Source organism: Chelonoidis abingdonii, chromosome 21, assembly GCF_003597395.2.
Source record: "Chelonoidis abingdonii isolate Lonesome George chromosome 21, CheloAbing_2.0, whole genome shotgun sequence".
In the NCBI taxonomy this organism is placed as follows: Eukaryota; Metazoa; Chordata; order Testudines; family Testudinidae; genus Chelonoidis; species Chelonoidis abingdonii.
The window spans coordinates 2,593,707-2,617,446 of NC_133789.1; the positions used below are offsets into that span (position 1 = coordinate 2,593,707).

General features: G+C 37.0%; 1 protein-coding gene and 1 long non-coding RNA gene across 3 annotated transcripts in view; one reads left to right on the plus strand and one right to left on the minus strand.

Annotated features, from left to right (window-relative positions):
- The window catches only part of LOC116829904 (uncharacterized), a 72,578-nt gene extending 49,958 nt beyond the window's left edge, over nt 1-22,620 (minus strand). Inside the window, exons 1-2 of the long non-coding RNA XR_004374831.2 lie at nt 22,358-22,620; nt 21,542-21,663 (exon numbers count right to left, since the gene is read on the minus strand). This is a non-coding gene — a long non-coding RNA (uncharacterized LOC116829904). The remainder of the gene's footprint in view (nt 1-21,541; nt 21,664-22,357) is intronic.
- On the plus strand, nt 3,785-16,734 carry KRT222 (keratin 222). Of its 2 annotated transcripts, none has more exons than XM_032788981.2 (7): nt 3,785-4,001; nt 4,978-5,124; nt 6,084-6,212; nt 7,398-7,618; nt 9,038-9,114; nt 10,039-10,147; nt 15,680-16,734. In XM_032788981.2, exons 2-7 carry the CDS (start codon nt 5,068-5,070, stop codon nt 15,891-15,893), a joined length of 807 nt encoding a protein of 268 aa, XP_032644872.1. In that variant the 5' UTR covers nt 3,785-4,001; nt 4,978-5,067; the 3' UTR covers nt 15,894-16,734. The 2 variants fall into 2 exon arrangements, with proteins under 2 accessions (XP_032644872.1, XP_032644871.1); XM_032788980.2 differs by having other exon boundaries at nt 3,785-3,944.
- Nucleotides 22,621-23,740: the final 1,120 nt, after the last annotated feature.

Here is a 23,740-nt window from a genome sequence, read left to right on the forward strand (position 1 = left end):
GCAATAAACTTCCTTTTAAACTAGCATTCTCATCGACTCTCAAAATAATTATCTCTTTTCAACAGTACTGTAAGATAACTAATGATTATTAATTATTTTTAACAGCAGCTTTAGATCTGATGGTTATGAATATCAAGAATCAAGAGTTCAAATCAAAGGTAATTAAAATAAGTTACTGTTTTTATTTTCAAGTGTGCCTTTGAACTACAAGGATGTAGGAGTGCACTTTTTAAAATCAAACAGCATTACCTCTGCCAGTAAAGAACTCTTCAGATCTTGGTAACAAAATATTTGTATAAGTAATTACTTACTGAAGACCTGATCCAATCCCTATTGAAGTCAATCGAAAGTTTCCCATTGTCCTCAGCGGGCACTGAACCAGGCTCCAATTCTTTAAAGTGCTAAGTGCTTCCTGTGAAGTGCTAGGAACCTTCAACGCCCACTGAGGTCAGCAGGAGACAAAAAGCAACCCAGAGGATTGAGCCTGAAATGGTGAAATAAAATTAGTAATTCATTATAAAGAAAAAAAAGCCTCAAAAATTTTAATTTACATCACTATCTATCCAAGTTAAGATTTCAACCTCTTTTTCATGTTTGAGGTAGCGTTCTGCTGCACTATGCATTTCAGCAAAGTGACAAATAAAGATATTACATATATGTCATTTTTGCCATGAAAGTTTACGCTGTCATAAGGCATACAATCCTATGTTTATTTAACTGGACCATAACTTTTTACTTTATTTGATTCTTTATTTTAATATCTTGAATGGATAATACTATTAATATTTTATTTTTAGAACCATCTAAAACTAGAGTGATCAAGACAATTGTTGAAGAGCTGGTGGATGGCAAAATAATCTCATCAAAAGTCCAGTCAGTTGAAGAAAGGCCAGCTAAATAAGCAACGTGAAAATGGAACAGAGAATCCTCTTATATGTACCTATAGACAGATCCAAAAACAAAGAAGTGTTTTGGATAAATGTAGAATTTTAAGTGGCTTAATAGTTTCCCATCTTAGAAATAAGGGTTCTGGTATCTGCTTTCTCTTCTCACTTCACTGAAATGTTGTCTTTTATGGGTGCTAAAAAGTACATTCTATTTACTGATGTTTTTCAATAAATTTTTTCACTGTTGCAAGTTATTTTTGCATTAGCCCTGATTATTTTTAACTTTGAAAATCCTCCCTTGTTCAACACGGAAGACTTCCTAAATAAACTGTGGTTTTACAGCTCTATGATTTATATGTGATATACAAAAGCTGTTAGCAATTAATTACTAATTATTATTACACAGACTATAACACACACATTCATATAGGTAGACTGAATCATGACATTGTACAATGAGAAACAATAACAGAATTAAACTTTCAGAGCCTGGAAACATTTATTTAAATCAATAGCAGTTACGCACATGGGTCCTTTTGAAAATTCCATTAGGTACCTATCTGCATCCTTAGGAACCTAGATACCTTTAAAAATCAGGCCCTGAGAAGTACCAGATTTCAATGAGACTAAGGCTCCTAAATTCATTTTGAACATAGGCCTTAGTCTCCTATGTAACTTGGACACTTTTGAAAATTTTATCTTTAGTCTTACAGTCTATACTTAGGTTTATCAGCATGTAATCACCAGGATCTCCTTTGGAGCCCTTTTTAAAAATCAACAATATTAGCTACCTTCCAGTCATCTGATATAGAGACAGATTTCAGTAATAGGTTACATACTACAGTTAGTAGTTCTGCAATTTCATATTTGAGTTCCTTCAGAACTTTTGAATAAATACCATCTGGTCCTAGTGACTTATTACTGTTTTATCAATTCATTCTAAAACTTCAATTTGGACAATATTTCAGATTTGTCACTCAAAAAGGATAACTCTGATGTAGATATTGCCCCCACGTCCTCTGTAGTGAAGATTAATGCAAAGAATTAATTTAGCTTCTCTGCAATGGCCTTGTCTCCCCTGAGTGCTCCTTTAATACTTTTGTTGTCTAGTGGCCTCACTGCACACTTGACAGGCTTTCTGCTTCTGATTTACTTTTTTTTTTAATTGCTTTTTTCATCTTTATCAACTCGCTTATCAAATTATTTCTTAGGCTGCCTTATTATACTTTTACAACTTATTTGCCAGAGTTTGTGCTCCTTCCTATTTTACTCACTAGAATTTAACTTCCAAATTTTAAAGGATGCCTTTTTGCCTCTAACAGCCTCAGTTACTCTGCTATTTAGCCATGGTGGCACTCTTTTGGTTCTTCTACTGTCTTTTTTGATTTGGAGTTTACATTTTGTCTGAGACTCTATTATGGTGTTTTCTTGACCCCAATAAAAAATAAGATACAGTTATCCGAACAGTAGATAAAACTGGCATAGAATAATGACTTCTACATACAGATTTAGATTTTGATAGAAACATTCTTTGGACTAAATTACACTGCAATGTTTCTAAAAGGACTTTTTTTCACAAGTAGATTTCAGCAAAGTATACATCAATGTTATCTAATTAAGCAGAAATAACTAGATAAATGAAGAGTTATTAGTATTAGTTTTATCTAAATATTCACACCAAAAATTAACTGGAAAATGATCAAATATATATTATCACCAAAAGCATAAGATAGCTGTCCTAATTGTACTGCTGTACACTGTAAACCTATCTAGGTATTTAAAATTTCTAACATAACGACAGTCATATTGAGTCAGACCAATGGTTCATCTACCCCAGTATCCTGTCTTTTGATAATGGGTAATGCCAGATGTTTTCAAGGAAATTAACAGAACAGGGCAATTATCAAGTGATTCTTCCCATTGTCCAGTCCCAGCACTTGCCAGTCCGAGGCTCTGTGACTTCTTTATTCACTTTCCATATACTATTCATGCTTTTATAGACATCTATGATATCCTCCCCCAGTTGTCTCTTTTCCAAGCTGAATAGTCCCAGTCTTTTTAATCTCTCCTCATATGGAGACAGTTACATGCCTCTACACATTAATATCTCTTTTCTAAGATGGGGCAAACAAAACTGCATGGTGTGGGTGTACCATGGATTTATATAACAGCATTCTGATATTTACTATCTTATTATCTATCCCTTTTCTAACAGTTCCTAACATTCTGTTCGCTTTTTTGTCTGCCACTGCATATTGAGCGGATGGTTTCAGAGAACTATCCACAATGACTCAAAGATTTCTCTCTTGAGTAGTAACAGCTAATTTAGGCCACATAATTTTGTATGTCTACTTGGGATTATGGTTTCCAATGTGCATTACTTTGCATTTATCAGAATTGAATTTCATCTGCCATTTCGTTGCCCAGTCACCCAGTAGAACACTAAACTTTCCGACTGTTGTTAATGCTGGCTTCCCTCCCTCCTTTGCATTCCAGGAGTACAGCCAACCAAATTATGATTGCCATATGCAAGAGTGTACTGCCAGGAAAGTGTACTGTGCCTCCTCTCTGGTCTTTCAAATTCATACTGGACAGCTATAATTTTGCCCTTATTATCAATATTATATCTTTCAGACTCTAGTTTCTTGGGTAAGTGTCTGGCTTTACAATGTAATAAACACATGAAAATACTACTTGTGTTCATTTCATCACATTATCTGGGTCTTACCTTTTTTATCATTGCAGAATTGAGAGATATTTGTATCTTTAAACATGATCTTGAAAACCGATTAAAAGCAGATGATTTTTCAATGCTCCTACAAAAAGGAGCTCTGCATCTTTAAAATTCTGCTGTATTTTCTCTCCCTCTCTCTGCTTTCACTGCAGGCAGTGTAGGCTCTGCAGCAGCCAGCTCATCCTATCAATAAGGTTCCATTAGTCAAGGTGGAGGATGGGAGCAGAATGGAACTGTCCCAGCTCCTCAATGAGATCAGGGCAAACTATGAAATGCTCATCACCAGAAATCAGATAGACACCGTCCTCTCAACAAGAACCCAGGTAATGAGAATAAGGAGACAATCTATGTCTACCAAATTCAGCCTCAACCTCTTTGAGGTACCGTATTTTCATATCAATGCAGCATATTACTGGATAAGGGATATAGAATTTACTGCAGTATGACTAGACCTAGAAGTTAAAAAAATATGTTATGCTTAGGTTATGAAACTCACTCTAAAGGAATGCTCTGTAATGAATCTGGATGTTTGTCTGTACATACAAGACAGTTATATTGTTGTGACTAAAAAAACACGATGACATATACAATAACGTGGTACCCTCTAGCCTCATTTAGAGTTATCCCTCAGGAGGAAAACGTCTTGAATATCATGTAGAGATGATGTAAAGAAGCCATTTATAAAGAGGATTTACAATTTTGAGCATATCTGTTATGGAAAACTTTACCTTCTTGGGACAGATTTTCTATTGTTTTCATAAAACTATGCCATACTTGTCTGCAATGTTTATATTACTTGTTCTCTGTGTCATATTTTTTAAGGTTATAAATACCGTACTATAAATTCACACACAACACATCTCTTCAGAACAACAATGTTACAATAATGTGACAAATCTGGCTACAATCATCAAATGCCAAAAAATCCACACTGAAATTTGGGTCTTATATCACCCTGTTGTACTTCAATATTGCAGAAATTCTGAATACTGAGAGATTTACTCACCACAGGCCTGATTCCCCAGTACACTCTGACTGCTTTGCGCCACTCTGAAGACGGAAAACAGCCATAAACACAGTTTAACTGTCTTATTAAGCCAACTTTACATTTTCTTTGCATCGGGGCAGCGCAAAGCAGCCAAAGCGTACTGAGAAATCTGGCCTCACGTGTAGCAGTACTTAGACACAAAACGGCAGGTAGAGAACAGAGTTCAGCGTGAAGTATGAATTACAGGGCTTTTGTTACTGTAATGGTGGATTGATAACATTAAAAACACATTAACATTTTAAAGACAAAATATTAGTTCTTCTTTTACTCTCCCGCCAAGACCTGAATTCAAGAATTTTTCTCCTCAGTAAAAGCTGATGGTAAAACTGTAAAGTTCGCGAACCTATGGTAAAACAGTAAAGTATGTGAAGGAAAGTGTTCTGCTTCAGGTGTTTGTGATGTCACCACAGAAATGTGAAAGGAACCCTAATTATCATTCTCATAATAAACACTATGTAAGTACTGAGCATTATTCCTACTAGAGCGCATGGAAGAAACTGGCCTGAAATGACCATTTTAAAGTCATGTAATATACCCCATAATTACAGCTACTGTCAAGCTGCTTCACAATCGAATTTATGTAACATATCTAATAGTGGAATAAGACCTGAAATAAGAATTGCAACTTCACTGACTTCAGCGAAGCTAGGCCTATTTAGTACAGGGCTGGATTTGGTCATAATACAGTTGGTAAAAGCCAATACTGGTTCAGCATTACAACCAAGAGTGTTCTAAAGTGCAAGAGAAGAGTGGTCTAAACATCTGGTTTAGGTTCTCTGATACAGTGGTCTCCAAAGTGGGGTGTGCAAGAGGGTCCTTGGCACGGCAGGGGGGGCATGCTCAAAATTTTTTTTACTGCTAGAGGTGCGCGATCAAAAAAGTTTGAAGACCACTAGGTTAGCCTGACCATCCCTATCCTATACTTTTTTGTACCTAAGATAATACAAATCTCAAAATTATTGAGTTCTTCTTTTTCTCTACTATATGATTGTTCAATCCATGCCAATGTATCTAGCCCCGATACTGTTAATCAACTGATATTTTGTACAGAATATGTCCAAGTTGTGTCTGTTTCTGTGAATATTTATGTTAAGATAGTAGAGACAAAAAGTAATCTGTTTTCTTAAGCCTCTTTCGTAGAGGTGCAGCAGTTACTAAAGATGCAGCAAAGTATTTTCTGGTAGAGGTTGCAATACAAGAGGTTCCTCAGAGTTTACAATATTCTGATAATGACAGTTTAGCTTTTCATTACAACCTTGAACAAATATATTCAGTTGCCACACAAAAAAATTAACCTAAAAACCTGTTTTAAGAGAAGTAGATAAGGTTTTTTTCAAAACTAAATTTATTTTATGTTCATTCTTTTAAAATATTTTTTATTTGTAATACTGTTATCTTGTTTACTTTTCTGTAGCTAGAAGAAGCTACAAGTGAAAGAATGGACAAAGATGAAGAAGCTTTAAAGGCAGCCAGAGCAGAGCTCACTGAAGCCAGGAGACAATGGCATCATATGCAAATTGAAATTGAATCTCTCCAGGCTGTGGTAAGCATGGTCAAAAATTGATATTATCAACTTCCTGAAAACAAGAACCCATTTCTTCTTCTGACATGCAATATTCCGTAGTTCAATATGCATATCAATGACATCCAACAGATGATGGAAACACAGCAAGAACAAAAATGCATAGTGGCTTTGCCTTGGGCCTTTATCTCTTCCTCTTGGTCATTAATTGCCAGAAAATCTCCCAGTCCATTATCAATGCTTAAGAATATGACATATTTTGATTCAGAATCTATAATTCTGCATATACTGCTATTATGTTTACTTTTTTACTCCTGCCAATCAGGACTCATGGATTTCAAGAATTCTTCCACAGTATCCCCATATCAATTTGCTAATAAATATCCTGCCTGACTGATTCATTCAAATCATGTTTATTTTAATTCTTTGGAACTAGGGCTCTGAGTCAGCAAAACAATCATATACTTTAAGTTAAGCATGTACATAAATGTTTTGTTGAATCACAGTTTTAGGTCTATAATGGTGCTGAAAACAATTCTGTCCATCCATCCTAATGCTCTGACTGACTACATTAGGGAACTTTAGAAAACAATCCTTCTTCCACTGCTATCACCAGTTCATCTGCTCTGGTAGGAGATCTAGTGTAGATTAGTTTCTGGCAGCTTCCAGTGTCACACCAAAAGAGACTCATGTACACCAGCCCTCGCACTGGTGTAGATAAAGTGGTGGTAGCACTGATGGGAATTTTTCCTAAAATTCATTACTGATGACAAAGCCTAGGAATTACACAATTTTTAACACGATTTCAGGGAGATCCACTACTAGCAACAGATCTCAGATATTAGTCAATTTCCCTAGTGCAGACAGAGTTTGTAACTTGATGATGATGACTTTGCAACACTGTGAATTCCTGTGACTATTAAAAAACACATCATTCTGGACAGCTGGTGAAATTACTCATAAAAACTGACTGATTTCATCATACAGTAGAAGGCTACAATTTTTCTGTGAGCTTCTAATTGATTATTACATGATTACAGATCTTACTGAAAATTAAATGCAAAAAGCCACCAGTTTAAAGTTTCTTATCAAAGGTGTTATAAAGGTGGATTATTATTACAGTTCCTAAAGATTATTTAGCAAATAAACTGAAAAGTAAATTTAAAAATATGTTTTCTGAACCTTAATATTGGATTTATTTGCCAGGAAAGAGGTTTGGAAAGTTGTCTACATGCCACAGAGCAGCAGTACCAGATGCAACTGCAGAATTTACAAGCTGAGATTGAAAGTTTAGAGAAGGAGCTAGAGCAAGTGAGGAGAGATATTGAGAAACAGCTTCAAGAGCATGAAATACTACTGAACACTAAGATGAGGCTGGAGCAGGAGATAGCAACCTATCGCAGTTTGCTGGAGAAAGAGGAAAACAGGTATTTTACAGACTGGAGAAAGTGTATTTGCTTTTATATTATCTTTTAGTTTGCAGTACTTTTCAGAGTTGCAATCACATGAACGCTGCCATTAAATATAGCAGTAAATCCGTCATGAAAGGATTTTTCATTTTGACTTGTGCAAAGTTCTATACAGGCATATTTAAAATCTAAAATTAATATGTTAAATGATTGTATGAACAATTTCCATGCCATTAAAATATCTTATCTTACAAAGGCAGTGCTTATTTTTTCTGATTTTCTATGTTTTTGTTTAGAAAAATTATGGGTTTTGTTTTTTAAAGTAAAGTTCATTATTTAACCAATATTTAAAGGCAGTTTGGCTCCCACAGTAGGAAATATTTAGGACTCACCAACCCTCACTGAAAAGGAAAAAGGATAGTACAGTGTGTGGGTGTGTACGTGTAAACCTGATGTTTGCTTCAGTACAGTTTTAACCTAATTATACATAATGGACCTGATTCACCACAGTGTTACACCATGTTTATTTCAATTGAGTTACACCAGCATCAAACTGGAGTAAAATATATTGATCAAAACCCATAAAACAAATTCTGCTGTAATAATTCAACAGATTTCGCTTTAAAGTTTTAAAGAGAGAAAAGTTAAATAATTATAATTCCAAAGGTACTAGTTTAAACAGTTTAAACACTGTACTGCTCATATATTAGCATTGTCACCTTTAAGCCTTCCCATGCTTTGAATATGTGAATTCCCTGAAGATAAATTAGATAAATTTCATCTGGAAAATCTCAGGTATAGAGCAAATCAAAGGCAGGATTTGGGTTTTGCACATCTGAGTATCTGTTAGCAAAATTCTATTAAATATTGAAATACTGGCAGGGTTCATATGTTAAAGACTAAGGGTCCCATCTTCCCTTAAATAGGGATAACCTCAATAGGTGACATGAAACTCTACTATTTTTGCAAGTGAAAGTGTTTCTTAGGAATACTTTTGGGTCGGTGGGAATTTTGAATCCTCGGCCCCATGCAGAAGAAGCTAGAGGGTTTCACTCCCGGAACCTCACAGGCAAAAATGTTTGCACATTAGAGCCCCAGGTGAGGGAACTTATTTGGCATTTTTTCAATATATTACTATTTTATAATAATATAAAAATATACATAGCTTATTATGAATAAAAGAAAAGAAAAATATTAAGGAAAGGTCTTTCTGGCAGAATTCAAAATTAATGAAACCTTTCAGGAAAGAAAGATGGAATACAAATACACATTTTCAACATTCTTTAGTCCTACAATCAAAATAAGGTGTGACTACAGTAAATCTATATATGAATCCCATTGTCATTATTTCTACATATTTTCCCCTCAGTTGCTCGTTATTCAAGTTTTTGATTAAAATAACAATATTACATTTTTGTAATATTTTCATTTTTTCAGGTTTCATTGTTCTACACATGACAGAAAAGATGACAGAAAACCTATCACCAGCAAGACAGCTTCTATCCCACGTTCAAGTGAGTTTTTAAGACAAGGGAACATTCCTAAAATAAAACCATAATAGTTTCTCAGTTCTTAATGTTGCCTAGCTGAGTTTCCTAAACAGGAGCTACAAAAGGCTATCAGTGTGGTGATGGACCATATGCTTCCTTCCCATGGATAAAGCCAAAGGAGAGTAAAAACTTGTACCCCAAACTCCAGGAGTTAAAACTTTACTGAGTTAAAGTATATCGATGTATGGTGTGCATCAGATTTCTTACAGTAAATTATTGAAAAACATAGCTGATTCTACAAGGAGTCCAGTGGCACCTTAAAGACTATCAGATTTATTTGGGCATAAGCTTTTATGAGTAAAAAATCCACTTTTTCAGATGCATAGCTGATTGTGTATTTGATTAATGTATAGCTAGGAAAGAACTATTTCTGATTTCTTATCTCAGATCTATTGTCACATATTCCAGTCCACAGTATCTTTAAAAAACAATTAAATGCTTAATTTAGTCACAGATAATGCCAAAATAAACAATTTAGAGCTAAATTCTGCTCAGGCCAGAATGGAGAAGATGGCCAGAGACATCGCCTGGTGTATCATCCTCCACTGGAATTTTGTTTGCCAGGGCTGAATTCAGCTGGGTGAGTTAGGAGGGCATGCAGAGAAACACACATTTTCTTCTGAAAGAGGGTAGTCTGGGCCCAAAGCTAGCACATACTGCTGACCACAACATATATTCCAGATAGGGGGCGTCTCTGGTAACTGAACTAAGTGACAGACTATAGTCCCTTAAGGAGATGGTACACAAGCTGGCATACTAGCTAGGATTGCCTCCTACTAGTCTCTGGAACATTATAAAGAGATCTTTTCCTGATGGTTGTACAAGGAGTGAAGGCTCCCTAGGAGGGCTCAGAAGAAATATCTAGTATATTTGCATTTACCTTTACAGCTGGTGCCGTAAAGAAGCATGAAAATGAAAAGGTGGAAAAACTGACAAAGAAAGCAGTCTTAAATGGAAGCATTGTGAAGGAAAGTGCTGAAGCTCATGGCACTATACAGTAAGACAAACATAAATTTAGCAAAATAATAATTATATATGTGTGTTCTATACATTTAAATTAAACCTTGCTGATCCATACTCTGTATTCCTGGTAGCATCCTTCTTGTATACCATTTCCAGTTAGCAAGGATGCAACTATAAGATCAGTGTAGACAGCATCTCCACTAATAAGTGGTGCTGTATCATTATTTTAGTGCTAAGTTGTTGCCTTGTTTTGATAGCATGCTCTTGGATCTGAACAAGGGAGGAGAAAGGGGAGAGGAAGTTTTTAATTCTGCCTGTGTGTACTGGAGTTGTTGCCTGCAGTGTCCCAATAGATCCTTTGATTTCTATAAGCGAGTATTACAACTGGTGGCAGTAGCTTCAAGATGGCAAAAGCACTTTGGCCTGAGAATAAATTTATTGGTCATGCAGGTGAGACTGGAATCTGTGAGTATTTTACAGACTTTGAGCTATTGCTCTCTGTAAATGAGTGGATTGATGAAAAAGAAGTACAGTACTTAGAAGTGTTTCTGGATGGTGATGCCAAAGCCTTTTGCTAGCACCTTCCTAGTGCAAATCATAGATCTTACAAAAAGTTACATAAACATTTATACACTGCGTTGGTGGGGGGGGGGTTGGCTCTTTTGAAGTACCGGAAGGAATGACAAGCCAGGAAGCGTCAGGATGGTGGAACTCCTGCATAGTTATTTGTGGGGATCAAGAAGATTGTTCAATAGGGCTTTCCCTGCACCACCCTGTCCAGAACATGACTTGAGTGAAGCAGAATGTGCTGCGCCAAATCTGGAACAGGCAATGCAGAGAGGGGCCTACGCCCAGTGGCAAGTCATGAGAGAATCCTGTGTGAAAGGACAGTTTATAAACAGTTAAACAGGGGAACTTCATAAACTGCTGGGGAAGGAAGATAACATACTAGATAATGCTATGGACCAGATTATATATAGAGTTACAAATGTGGAAGCAGAAATTGGGTTTCCTTAAAAGTATCAGCTGTTAATACCCAGACTCGTAGTGACTTCTTTATGCCAGATGCAGCACTTCATTAAATAATTGCTAGTGAGATGGCTAAAATGCTGGAGGAGGCACGGGTGCAAGCTATTCTCAGCAAAGAGTCCTGTGGCACCTTATAGACTAACAGACATTTTGGAGCATGAGCTTTCATGGGTGAATACCCACTTCGTCGGATGCATCTGGGTTACATGAGACAGCAGATCAGATGACATTTGCAGGCAAAGTGGAGGAAAAGGCTACTAGAGTCAAATTGCCCAAGCACAGGAACCCACACCAGAGAAGCTAAAAATTGTTGAGAGTAGGGTCACCCTTGACAACTATTAGCATGGGCCATTTGAAGAGCTGGCCAGAGACCTGTTACTATAAAAAGTGTCTAGAGATGTCAACAGCTGGAAAACCGTAATGCTCTTGGACTCATGACCTGAATTATGTCTGGTTTATGGAGAACACGCAGTGCTGAAAGGAAAAAAAAGTTTATATAGGAGGTAAAATGATAAGTATTGACCATCAACCACTGCACATAATGGGATAAATCCAGCTCCTACTGAACTCAGGGTTTTTGCACACTAAATGGGCTTTTGTTGAGGTGACCAATATTTCTAGTGCTGTAGTATTGGGAGTGGATTTCATCCAAGAGTATCACAAGAACCCTTGGGGTGTTAATAAAATTTGCCCCCATACAATATTCAGATACCTCTGTTTGATGTGGGTAGGAGGAAGTGTGGATCCTGAGGGGCAACTTTTGGGGCCTTAGAAGTGACTCTATCGTGACTACAGAAGGTGACAGAAATGAATGGCTTCCTGTGGTGGTTTGGAATAAAGTTGTGGTGCAGCCAGGTCATCATTCAATAATACCTTTAAGAACTGTTGTAGTGAACCTGTTGGAGTGTTGAAAGGTACAAACATCCATTTAGAATTGCTGTTTGGCAGAAATGTGTTGCAAGCTGGACCAAATGAGGACTGCCAGGAATGACAGCTAGTGAAAAATCAAGCCACAGGGACAGCGTCCGATGTAGCTAGCGTCTCAAAGCCTCTCACAGGGCAGAGGTCAAGAGCTGTGGCGCAATCCAGTCAGTAGTACAGCCTGGGGCTGACTTGACAGAAGCACCTGTAGAAGGCAATAAAAGGAAACAATCCGAACTGTTCTTACGATATGCTAGGGTGTTTTCCAAGAATACTGAAGAGCTTGGGAGATATGATTTGGGGCAACATCAAACTAAGTTTAAACCAGAGAGCATTCCCATGATGCAGCCTCCACATCAGATCCCCCTGACATATCAGGGTAAAATTGAAACAGAAACAACAAGGAGTCCAGTGGCACCTTAAAGACTAACAAATTTATTTGGGGTTAGGCTTTCGTGGGTAAAAACCCCACTTCTTCAGATGCATGGAGTGAAAGTTACAGATGCAGGCATTATTATGCTGATACATGAAGAGAAGGGAGTTACCTCACAAGTAAAGAACCAGTGTTGACAGTGCCAATTCAATCAGGGTAGATGTAGATCAGGAGGTGTCAATTCCAGGAGAGGGAAAGCTGCTTTTGTAGTGAGCCAGCCACTTCCAGTCCCTATTCAAGCCCAAATTAATGGTGTTAAATTTGCAAATGAATTTTAGTTCTGCAGTTTCTCTTTGAAGTCTGTTTATGGAGGTTTTTTGTTCAAGTACGGCTACTTTTAAATCTGTTATAGAATGTTATAGAATTTGTGACCATTTATTCTTTTACGTAAAGACTATCCGGTTTGGACAATGTACATGGCAGAGGGGCATTGCTGGCACATGATGGCATATATCACATTAGTAGATGTGCAGGTGAATCAGTCCCTGACAGTGTGGCTGATGTGGCTGGGTCCTCTGATGGTGTCGCTAGAGTAGATATGAGGACAGAGTAGGCAACAAGGTTTGTTACAGGAATTGGTTCCTGGGTTAGTGTTTCTGTGGTGTGGTGTGTAGTTGCTGGTGAGTATTTACTTCAGGTTGGGGGGCTATCTGTAAGCGAGGACTCTGCATATAACACCACCCAGCATGCAACTGTCCTTCACTCTCCCTATGAAATTTTTTTCGACTCTTGCAAATTCATGCTTCCTTGTGGATGTTCAGGCAGCAAGAACCAGCAAGACCCTTTGTACCTCTACTGGTGGGTGACAAAGCCAAATCTTATATCTGACTTGAGGAAAGCATTCCAGAAGAGGGAGGAAAGATGAGCTGGAAGCAAGCATGCCAGGAATAAGATGCCAGGAAATAGGAGAATTACGTACCCATCCAGGAAGGAGAGAAGGCATGGCTACACAACTGGAAAAAGCAGCCTGGAAAAAATTCCAAATTTATACCTTTTGGGGGGAACTTTACACAATAATTAAGAAAATTAACTATTTATTCTTGCTATTACAAAAAGCAAGAGCTCACCCCTTTTTAGTGCATCAAGAACTGGTGCACAGATTAATTGAAAGAAAGGGGAGGACAAACACTTAGGATATTCAATAATCATCCCAAAGGGATACAGAAGGATTTGGAAGAATTTCAGCAGGTTCCTATAGCCATGGGAGACCAGTCATGAAGGAGGAATTGTCAGGGTGTCTTCAGAACCTCAACACACTGTAGTCTTCAACAGGTGTTGTCCACAACAGATAAGCCTAACATGGAGGACATGAACCTTGCACTTACTGATAATCTAGAACCAACTATGAATGAAGACTCAAGAGAGCAGACCAACACGGAAATCTGTGTGGATGGCAAACTACCTGGATTCCTAGGAGCTACTATAATCAAACTTTTGTTACTGTTTTAAAATTCTTATTTAACCAGCAGGGGGAAAGTTGTAATTATCAAGACAGCACTTCCAAGAATAAGTGATGCTGTATCTTTCTCTTACTACTAAATTGTCTTGTTTTGATATTATGTTGTTGGATCTGATCAGGGTGGGGCATGTAGGAAGTTTTTACCCTGCCCTTGCGTGCTGGAATTGTTACTTGCAGCATCCCAATAAATGCTTTGATTTCTATAAGCAACTATTACACCACACAGAATAGCAATGGCTACTCTTCAAGCTGTACTGCACTGCACAATTTTTTATTATCTAAGTTTTGTGATTGTATGTGTTTTTATGAGCCACTATATATTGTAATAAACATACAGATTAATTCTAGTATCTGATTCCCTTCCAATATTGTGTCAGTTAGTAACCTTAATGATAAAAAATAAGGTATTGCAATACTTCAATAAATGCTACAGAGTGCTAAATAATTATTATTTAAATTAACAAAATTGCTGTCTACCTTCTGCTTGCACAAGGCTAAAAATATGATTTTTAAGGGTTTCCATGTACTTCCATGATGTGGAATCCAAATAGATTATTTTCAGAATCACACCCTTTGGGTGAAATCCTGGTGCCATTGAAGTCAATGATAAAACTCCTATTTACATCAGTGGGGCCCAGATTTCACTGTTTATGTGTTATCAGTTGAGGAACACTTACATAAATCTGCAGTAGAGTATTTAAAGGTTATATAAAGACATACCATCTTCAACTGACTTTCTACATTTTTAAAATGAAACAGAATAGAATAAAATTATATTTTATCTAGCCAATGTTAAAAGCATATTAAGACTTAAGAACTGTGAACTATACTATTTTACTACTAAAAAAAACACCAGGTATTTTACTACCCTTGTACGCTATTTTTTCATATTATATTCTTGTGTTTTTCATATTGGTCCCTTCCCTACTTTCATTACGAACTACAGATGAATGATTAATTTGCCAGGTCTCCTTGTTGTTAATTAAAGCAATTATTAAGTATTAAGTATTATTTACCTTAACTTGCTTTACTAATATAGGACAGCATTGTTGTTGTTTTTGCACTTTCTTTTTTTCATTAATATTTAATGAAAACTGGGCCAACTGTGTCACCAACATTTAATTACAATTACTCATTGAAATAATTAGGGCCGGATCCTGAAATCCTTATTTATGTAAGTAATCCATACTCATGCCAACAGTCTGATGGACTTAAATGGGATTACTTGCTTAAGTAAAGTTTACTCATGTGAGTGAAGGCTCTAGAATCAGGTTCTCAGCTACTATATACTTAATTCTATCTTTACACTAAAAGTAGGCTCAAGTTCTGAAGTCTGCATCTGGATTTCTAACCCTCCTTATTTTGAATGCATTCAGATCCAGGGACTTGGTTCTGCCTATTACAGATACAGAGATAACTGCACAACTCAGATCTGGGGCTGGATTTCAAATAATCTTCCCACTAAAACCCCGGGGATTGTTTAGACTCATGGTTTTGATCCATTTCTATTTTTCTACAATAAGTAGATATATAATGAAGTCTAACTCTTTAGTCCATATTTCTTGAGAATGTAGCTGTGAAAAAAGAACTCTGAAATCTTTGCATTTACTAAAATTATCTCTATATCCCATTACGTAACTTTTCATCACATTTTAAAGGCATACTTTGAAGATGTGTATTAATGTGTCTTCAGGATCACATTTACATTTCATTTATTGTTTTAGGACAGAAAAAATGGATGAAGTTATTAAAGAATGGGAAGGATCTTTCTTTAAGGACAATCCTCATTTAAGGAAAAAGTCTGTTTCTTTGCGCTTTGATCTCCACCTAGCAGCAACAGATGACGGATGTTTACAGACTAAACAAAATAACCTACCTGACATTGAAGTCAGACTGGTAATGAGGAGGTCTTGCAGTATTCCATCTATCAAACCTTAACCTGCAGCAAACTAACTCAAAGGTCATTTATGATGGGCTTTGGAAATAAATAACGTTAAGACAGATCTAGATGGACCACATGGCTTCCCCTCATCTTGTCACAACTATGAAATGTTACTAAGTATATGCTTTAATAAATATATGAATAATGTCAGATTCTCTTAAATGAAAGAGAGCAGGGTAAAGGTGTTATATTTCAAGAAATCTAACTCCTATTAATTTTTTACTCTTTATTAATTTTCTCATTTGTTTTTTCCAAAAACCTTGCTTTGCTTTGTAGAATTTCGTCAAATATTTAAGAACTGAACTATACCTTTATACTTTACATTACTTTTGTAACAAAGAATCTGTTTTCTCTTTTCAGTTAATGAAAACTGAACATTTTATTTTCCTAGTTCTTCAATATAAAAGTCATAATGTATCCTTGTATCACAACACAAAAGTATCATACTGGGTGGTATACATCTAAAACCATTTTTTTAACTGACAAAAGGTAAATGCATACAAACTCTTAAGTATGTAAACTATTACAAATAATTACAAATAAATTTTCCTTTAAAAGGAAATAGCTAATATTTTTTAAATGTATTTGAGAAAGTAACCCATCCAAAAGAGTCTGTTTTCTCCTGTGAATCCATGCACATATTCCTTAAGACCAGTTTTACATGGAAATAATATTGAGCGATATCATGCCATTGATTTTAAGGAGAATTCTCCATTAAAATCAATTCAGGATTTTATTTTAAAACTGAAGGTATGATATAGGCCATTTGAGCTTAATACATATATAGGTTTCCCATTAACTGCCTCTCTTTCTTCTAGTGAAATATAGAGGGTGAAATCTGGACTGTTCTGTAATCAATAGGAGATTTGCAACTGACTTCACTGGGGACAGGATTTCACCTGATGTGAAATACAAAATACTAGGCCTCGTTCCCAAGCCCTCCATGCATGGCATTTCATGATTTCAGTGGAAGTTCCACACATAGAAGTCTTGTAGGATCAGCCCCAATATCTCACTAGAAATATCCATAGGCTCTATGAATATAGTAGAACCTCAAAGCTACAAACTGACCAGTCAACTACACACCTCATTTGGAACTGAAAGTACACAATCAGGCAGCAGTGTTAAATGTAAACTATGGGGAAAAAAAAATAAAAAAAAAAGATTTGACAAGGTAAAAATCCTGTTTCTATGCTTATTTCATTTAAATTAAGATGGTTAAAAGCAACATTTTTCTTCTGCATAGTAAACTTTCAAAGCTGTATTAAGTCAGTCATAAGTTTTTGGAAGAACAGCCATAATGTTTTGTTCTGAGTTACAAACATTTCATGGTTATGAATAACCTCCATTCCTGAGGTGTTCATCACTCTGAGGTTCCACTGTACTGGCATTATATAAATATAAAATGAAAAATCCTAGAACTGCTTTTCCCTCCTAATACATCTGAGCAATAAGTAAAATAGTTCCTTGAAGCTGTTAATAATTTAGCCATCCCACAATTCTGAAAATAGTTATTTCCATACATTTCCAGTTGTTACAGTAAGTGTTTAATTAAAGTAATTTATATAAAATCCTCTTTAAAAAGTAATTTATGCTATTGTCTTACAGTATATGGCACATCATTATTATGCTTGGGCTTACTTACTGTATATTTAATTAAATTAACCAAAAAGGACTACAAATTTAAATCACAAATTTTATTATACCTTTTATGGTATCTTCCACTGCTAATTCAAAGCAGCATGGGGAAACCTCAACTACATTAGATAGCTTTCTTTCACAGGAAAACAGAAATACAAACTTATACAACCATTTTCTTTAATAGACTGTGAAACTAGGTTTAAACAACATATATGCTTAGGTAAGACTGACCGTTTACTTATGAAGAATAATTAAGGTGTTGATCTTCCAAACTCTAACTGAAGTTCATGGGAGCTGCAAGCATTCAGTATCTCTGAAATGCATTCAGTATCTCTGTTTTCTGCTGTTTCACGTTAACATGTCAAAATTTTATTAAGGTGTCAGCAATTGCCCTATTACTTATGGCATGCAAAACAGATACTGGCACTGCAAATTTCATCAGTATTTAGTTAACTGCTTCTAAACTGTATTAATGTAAAAAACAATGAATTGATATTGTAAGCCATTGTTCTATATCTACTGTACTAAGCCAACTAATTAACATTAACCTTGACAGTCAAATATTGATCTAGTGTTGTTAATACTTGAGTGCTTGGCATCCTGAATGTAATAGTCTGTTCTAGTAATTCCACTATGCAGCTTTTTTGTGTTTATAATATATATCTTTTACAATACTTGAATTTAAACTAAGTTAAAACTGCTTTAAGACACTTTGAACAGGGATATGAATTTACCGAAGTAAATGATACCACTGCTATAAAGAATAATAAAATTGAACATGAAACTGCATATTATGTGATTTTGACATGCACTTACATTTAAAAGGTGGGTGTGTGTCGGGGCAGGGACACACAGACACAGACACAATTACCTATCTCTAAAATGAATGCAGTGGACTACAGGTGCTCCAGCATTGCAACCCATGTCTGCTATAGATCTTTTCTACAAATATTATGATCCATGTTTCCTATGGATCTTTTCATATCACATGGGGGGCGGCGGGGTATATTGCCTGGTATATCATCATTTATTTATTATTGACTGTTAGTATTTGGGTATGCCAGTGACACTGACCAGGACCGGAGCCCCACTGTGCCAGGCACTGTACAAATACAGAACAGAAAACAGAAGAGTTTACAATCTAAAAGACAACACAGACAAACAGAATAGACAAACAGCAAGTAAGTAATTATCGGAAGTCTAGACTGACATATATGACAGACAAACTATTTAGGCACATGGATACTCACAAAAAAAGTTTGCACAGGAACATAGGAATTGCCATACCAGATCAGAGCAATCATCCAGAATCTTGTATCTGACAATGGTCTGTACCAGATGCATCATAGGAAGGTGCTAGAATCCCTGCAATGGGCAATTATGGAATGACCTTGCCCATAAGGAAAATTTCATTTTAGCCATCCATTATTTGGCATATGCCATGAAACATGATATTCTCTATTATCGGAGGGGTAGCCATGTTAGTCTGGATCTGTAAAAGCAGCAGAGAGTCCTTTGGCACCTTATAGACTAACAGACGTTTTGGAGCATGAGCTTTCATGGGTGAATACCCACTAACGTCTGTTAGTCTATAAGGTGCCACAGGACTCTTCGCTGCTTTTACATGATATTCTCTGTATTTTTTATCCTATCTAATGCAACTATGACTGTTCTCACTACCCATATAAACTGCATGCATTGTACTGCTGAACACGTCTGGCCTAAGCTTACATTAAAATGTGTATATTATCTAAAAAGAAAAAATGAATATAGGTCTATAATGGTAGTCCAGGACCAGAAATAAATTAAATAGAAAAAAGTCAGCCTTTACTGACATACAGTATTTTGGCCACATACCAGCTTGATGCTGCAGCCACTAAAACCAATGGAAGTCATTGACTTTAATGGGAGCACAACTGCATGCTGAGTTATTCTTTGAGTGTGAAAGTCACTCCACCCACAGTATAACTCTGGCCTCAATTGCACATAAAATACACAACTCTTATCTGATGTTTGAAACATCTGGCATAAAACCAACTATGGTATTTGATGAGCACAAAAACTGAGTTGCAACAAAGACAGCAGCACAGAAACGTAGTTTAAATGTTGTTTTAGTTAATTTTCAGAATTCTGCATTCTTGCTGCTCTGTTCCCTGTGTAATCCTCTCCACTACATTAAGTCTGTTCTTTATATTAGGCTTCATTAGCTGCAATATGGTGTGTTGGTATTCTAAACGTGACCCAAATGTGCACTGTTTTAAATTACATTTTCCGCATTTACAGTAAAAATATAACTGGAGATTTTTTTAAATGCATCCTCCACAGAGTCACTCTTCAAACTAAGGGCTTGTCTACCTTACCCGCTGGATCAACGGGCAGTGATCGATCTAGACTAGATGCGATAAATTGACCGACGAGCACTCTCCTGTTGACTCCAGTACTCCACCAGGGTGAGAAGCGCAGGTGGAGTCAACAGGACAGCGTCAGCCGTTGACTTACCGCAGTGAAGACACCACAGTAAGAAGATCAAAGTATGTCGACTTCAGCTACATTATTCACATAGCTGAAGTTGCGTTAACTTAGATCAATCCGTACCCCCTCCTCCCCATAGTGCAGACCAGGCCTTAGGGACTGATTCTATACTATCAGAACATTCAATAATCTCAATGGCAATTATGTGTGTATAGGGGAAACTTTTTTATTAAACTGTCTTGAGACTCAGTCACTATATAGTGAAGCTCAAAAAATTCAATAGTGAGGGACTGGATGACTTGGGATTGATAATGTGACGATTCCTTCACCTCTGGGTTGCCAGTTAAAATCTAGCCCAGGTTGGCAGAGCTATTGCCATCTGACGGATGCAGAGTGACCTGTGAATTTAGGCCATTCAAATACTATATCTATCAGCCATTCATCCATAAGCCTTACGTTCCTTGTATTTTTTTCAGTAAAAATTAAAAAAATAATCTTGAGATTGTTATTTATCCTCTGCACAGATTTAAAAATTGAGACTGGTGATAACTTCAAGAGAGTCAATGTAACCTGTTTATGTAATCACAATGTAATCACAAGCACAGATCCTTAACTCCCAAAAGAATCCTAGTTACTTCAAATGAGACCCCATATTGTAAACCCTTTCCAGGATTGGGACTATGGGCCTTACAGTGCAGTCAAATCACACATTCACTCTGACAAAAATTTCATTGAAGTTGGTGGCAGTTTTACCAGGTTAAGGGTTGAAGGTTCAGACCAAAATGTTTAATCAAAATTATGTTGTACTTCCACTTAAGTATCAAAGTGTTTAAGCTTAGGCAGTCGGTGGATAAAAGAACTACTGTTTCACTACTGAAAACATAGGTACAAAACTTGGTATTTTTAAATTAACATGTCTGAGGAGAGACAAGGTAATGTCTTTTATTGGATCAACTTCTGTTGTGAGAGAGACTGTGTAGCTCAAAAGCTTTTCTCTCACCAACAGAAATTGGTGCAATAAAAGATATTACCTCACCCACATTGTCCCTCTAATATCCCGAGACCCACATGGCTACAACAATACTGCAAACAAATCTGAAGCGGAGCAGTTATAATTCATTACAGTGAGCAGAAGTATTTAGTAAGATAGTTATGAATTGCTTACAGAAAATCACACAACTGTACATAAACTATAACGTATTACAAAACTGAGGATAAAGGAGTTCCCTTGAGGGCTAATCCTACTTTACTGTCTCAAAACCACACCAACTGGAAGGGTTACTTTGAAAAGTTCTAATAATTTTCATGGAATCACAGAAGATATAGATGGAAAAGATCTGTTACATCGAATCTGCTATGCTGCAAGTGGAACATAGAATCCTTTAACAAAATACCAGACATTAAACTGATACTATACCTAGTCATCAACTGCTAATTTGCTTGTGTAAAGCAGGGTAAACCAATCTACCTTTCAGTTCTAATTTTCTAAGCAGTTTAAACCACGAGAAATTGGCTCCAAGGATAATCTTACTTTCTTGGGTGTTTTCAGTTTGCATAGCAGGTATTGTTCTGAGAGACATCATCTTTTATTGGAACAACTTCTGTTGGTGAGACAGGCAAGCTTTCTGGCATACGCAGAACCCTTCTTCAGATCTGTGAAACATATTCAGGGCACGTCTTCACTGGCACCGTTAAAGCACTGCTGCAGCAGCACTTTAACGTGGCTTGTGTAGTCACAGAATAGCGCCAGGAGAGTGCTCTCCTCCCAGCACTGTAAAACCACCTCCACGAGGGAAATAGCTCCCAACACTGCTGCACTGTCTACACTGGCACTTTACAGCACTGAAACTTGCAGCACTCGGGGGTGTTTTTTTACACCACTGAGCGAGAAAGTTGTAGTGCTGTAAACTGCCAGTGTGGACAAGCCCTTAGAGTGTCACAGTTAAATACAAGATGCAATACCTTGTTTAGCATAAGTAGTTAACACATATTTCAAGGAACCATTCAAGGTGAAGTGGGCTGTATTGTTTTAGTATCAGGGGGTAGCCCTGTTCATCTGTAATCCACAAAAACAAGGAGTTGCATTTGAAAGAGTGAGGTTTTTTACCCATAAAAGCTTATGCCCAAATAAATCTGTTAGTCTTTAAAGTACCACTGGACTCCTTGTTTTTGTATTGTTCTAGTCATTTTCATTGTTCCTTGTCTTCAAGTTTTGATACCCAATTTAATCACATAAAGCATCTTCAATGCCAATCAAATCTCTATTCAGTCTTTAAGTCAGCAGAACTGACAGGTGACTCAACAAGCTATTTCTTTCTGTAAGAGATGGAGTAAACATTTTAAATACCTGTAAAGGCCATTATACCTCATTGACAGACTTAACAGCATTTCCTGTTATATTTCTTTTTCCTCTCATTCTTGCCTGCATTCTCAATTAAGACTTCTCAGGTTCTTTAGTAACTGAGCTCTTCTGATGGAGACCAGTGGCAACGTACTACCATCTCCAGATGCAGGATCTTGGGGAAGAGGCTGTCCCTTCATCACTTTGGAAGTAGAAATTTTCTGGTAAAAGAATATTTGAAGTCCATTCCCTTTTCCAGGAACTGCAGAGTAAACCTATTTTCAGAAGGAAAAACACAGGACCTAAATTACAATAAAGGGCATGTGAGAAGAAAACGGTATATATTCATCCACAACCCAGTGACTGCTTTCTTCCCTGTCCCTTGAAAGCGCCACTCATTTTTTCTCCTTACTTTAAGTCCTCCCATACCTATTCTTGCTTATCTCTTTCAGTCCCTATACTCTGTCTTCATCCTTTGGAGCTTTCCACTCTGCTATATTTTCTGCTCTTTTGTCTTCTCTCATTTTTTATTCTAATGCTGTCCTCACTCCTTGACCTTTTTCTTCCACCAACCTGATATAGGCCTAATCACTGAAAGTGATTCCCTCTCTCTCCTTTCCACAAACTGGTTTTCTATACGCCATTCATTATTTTCTTTATCTCTACCATAGCATTTCTAAACAAGTTTTGGCCTTTAGAAAAAACACTAATAATATAAAGAATGTCCAGTCACCAGCCCAACCTCTTACTTCCTTGCCTCTACCCGTAATTTTTTTTCCAAAGACTACCTCTAAGTGGGGAGAGGATGTGACATTACCATGGGCAGCGTGTGAACCGCCTGCTGGAGGAGGATAGCCCCCTGCTCTGCCGCTTCTGCCCAAGGCCCCACCCCTTCCGTGTCCCATCCCTCTGCTGGAGCCCAGAGCCCCGCAATTGCAGCTGCCGGCCTCTGCCCCAGGCAAGGCACCCTCAACCCCGGAGCACCGGAACGGTAGGTGAACATAAGAACAGCCCTACTGGGTCAGACCGAAGATCCATCTAGCCCAGTATCCTGTCTTCCAACAGCGGCCAATGCCAGGTGCCCCAGAGGGAATGAACAGAACAGGGAATCATCAAGTGATCCATTCCCTGTAGCACATTCTCAGCTTCTTGCAAACAGAGGATAGGGACACCAACCCTGTCCAGCCTGGCTAATAGCCATTGATGGACCTATCCTCCATGAACTTATCTAGTTCTTTTTTGAACCGTTATAGTGTTGGCCTTCACAACATCCTCTGGCAATGAGTTCCACAGGTTGACCGTGTGTTATGTGAAAAAATTCTTCCTTTTCTTTGTTTTAAATCTGCTGCCTATTAATTTCATTTGGTGACCCCTAGTTCTTGTTTTATG

Excerpts from the sequence above, each read along its gene's own strand:
- KRT222 (XM_032788981.2), top strand. The coding sequence starts at position 5,068 with ATGTCACCACAGAAATGTGAAAGGAACCCTAATTATCATTCTCATAAT. Across the intron at positions 6,213-7,397 it reads TTGAATCTCTCCAGGCTGTG|GAAAGAGGTTTGGAAAGTTG; the intron begins GTAAGCATGGTC and ends TTTATTTGCCAG. Across the intron at positions 9,115-10,038 it reads AGCTTCTATCCCACGTTCAA|CTGGTGCCGTAAAGAAGCAT; the intron begins GTGAGTTTTTAA and ends TTACCTTTACAG.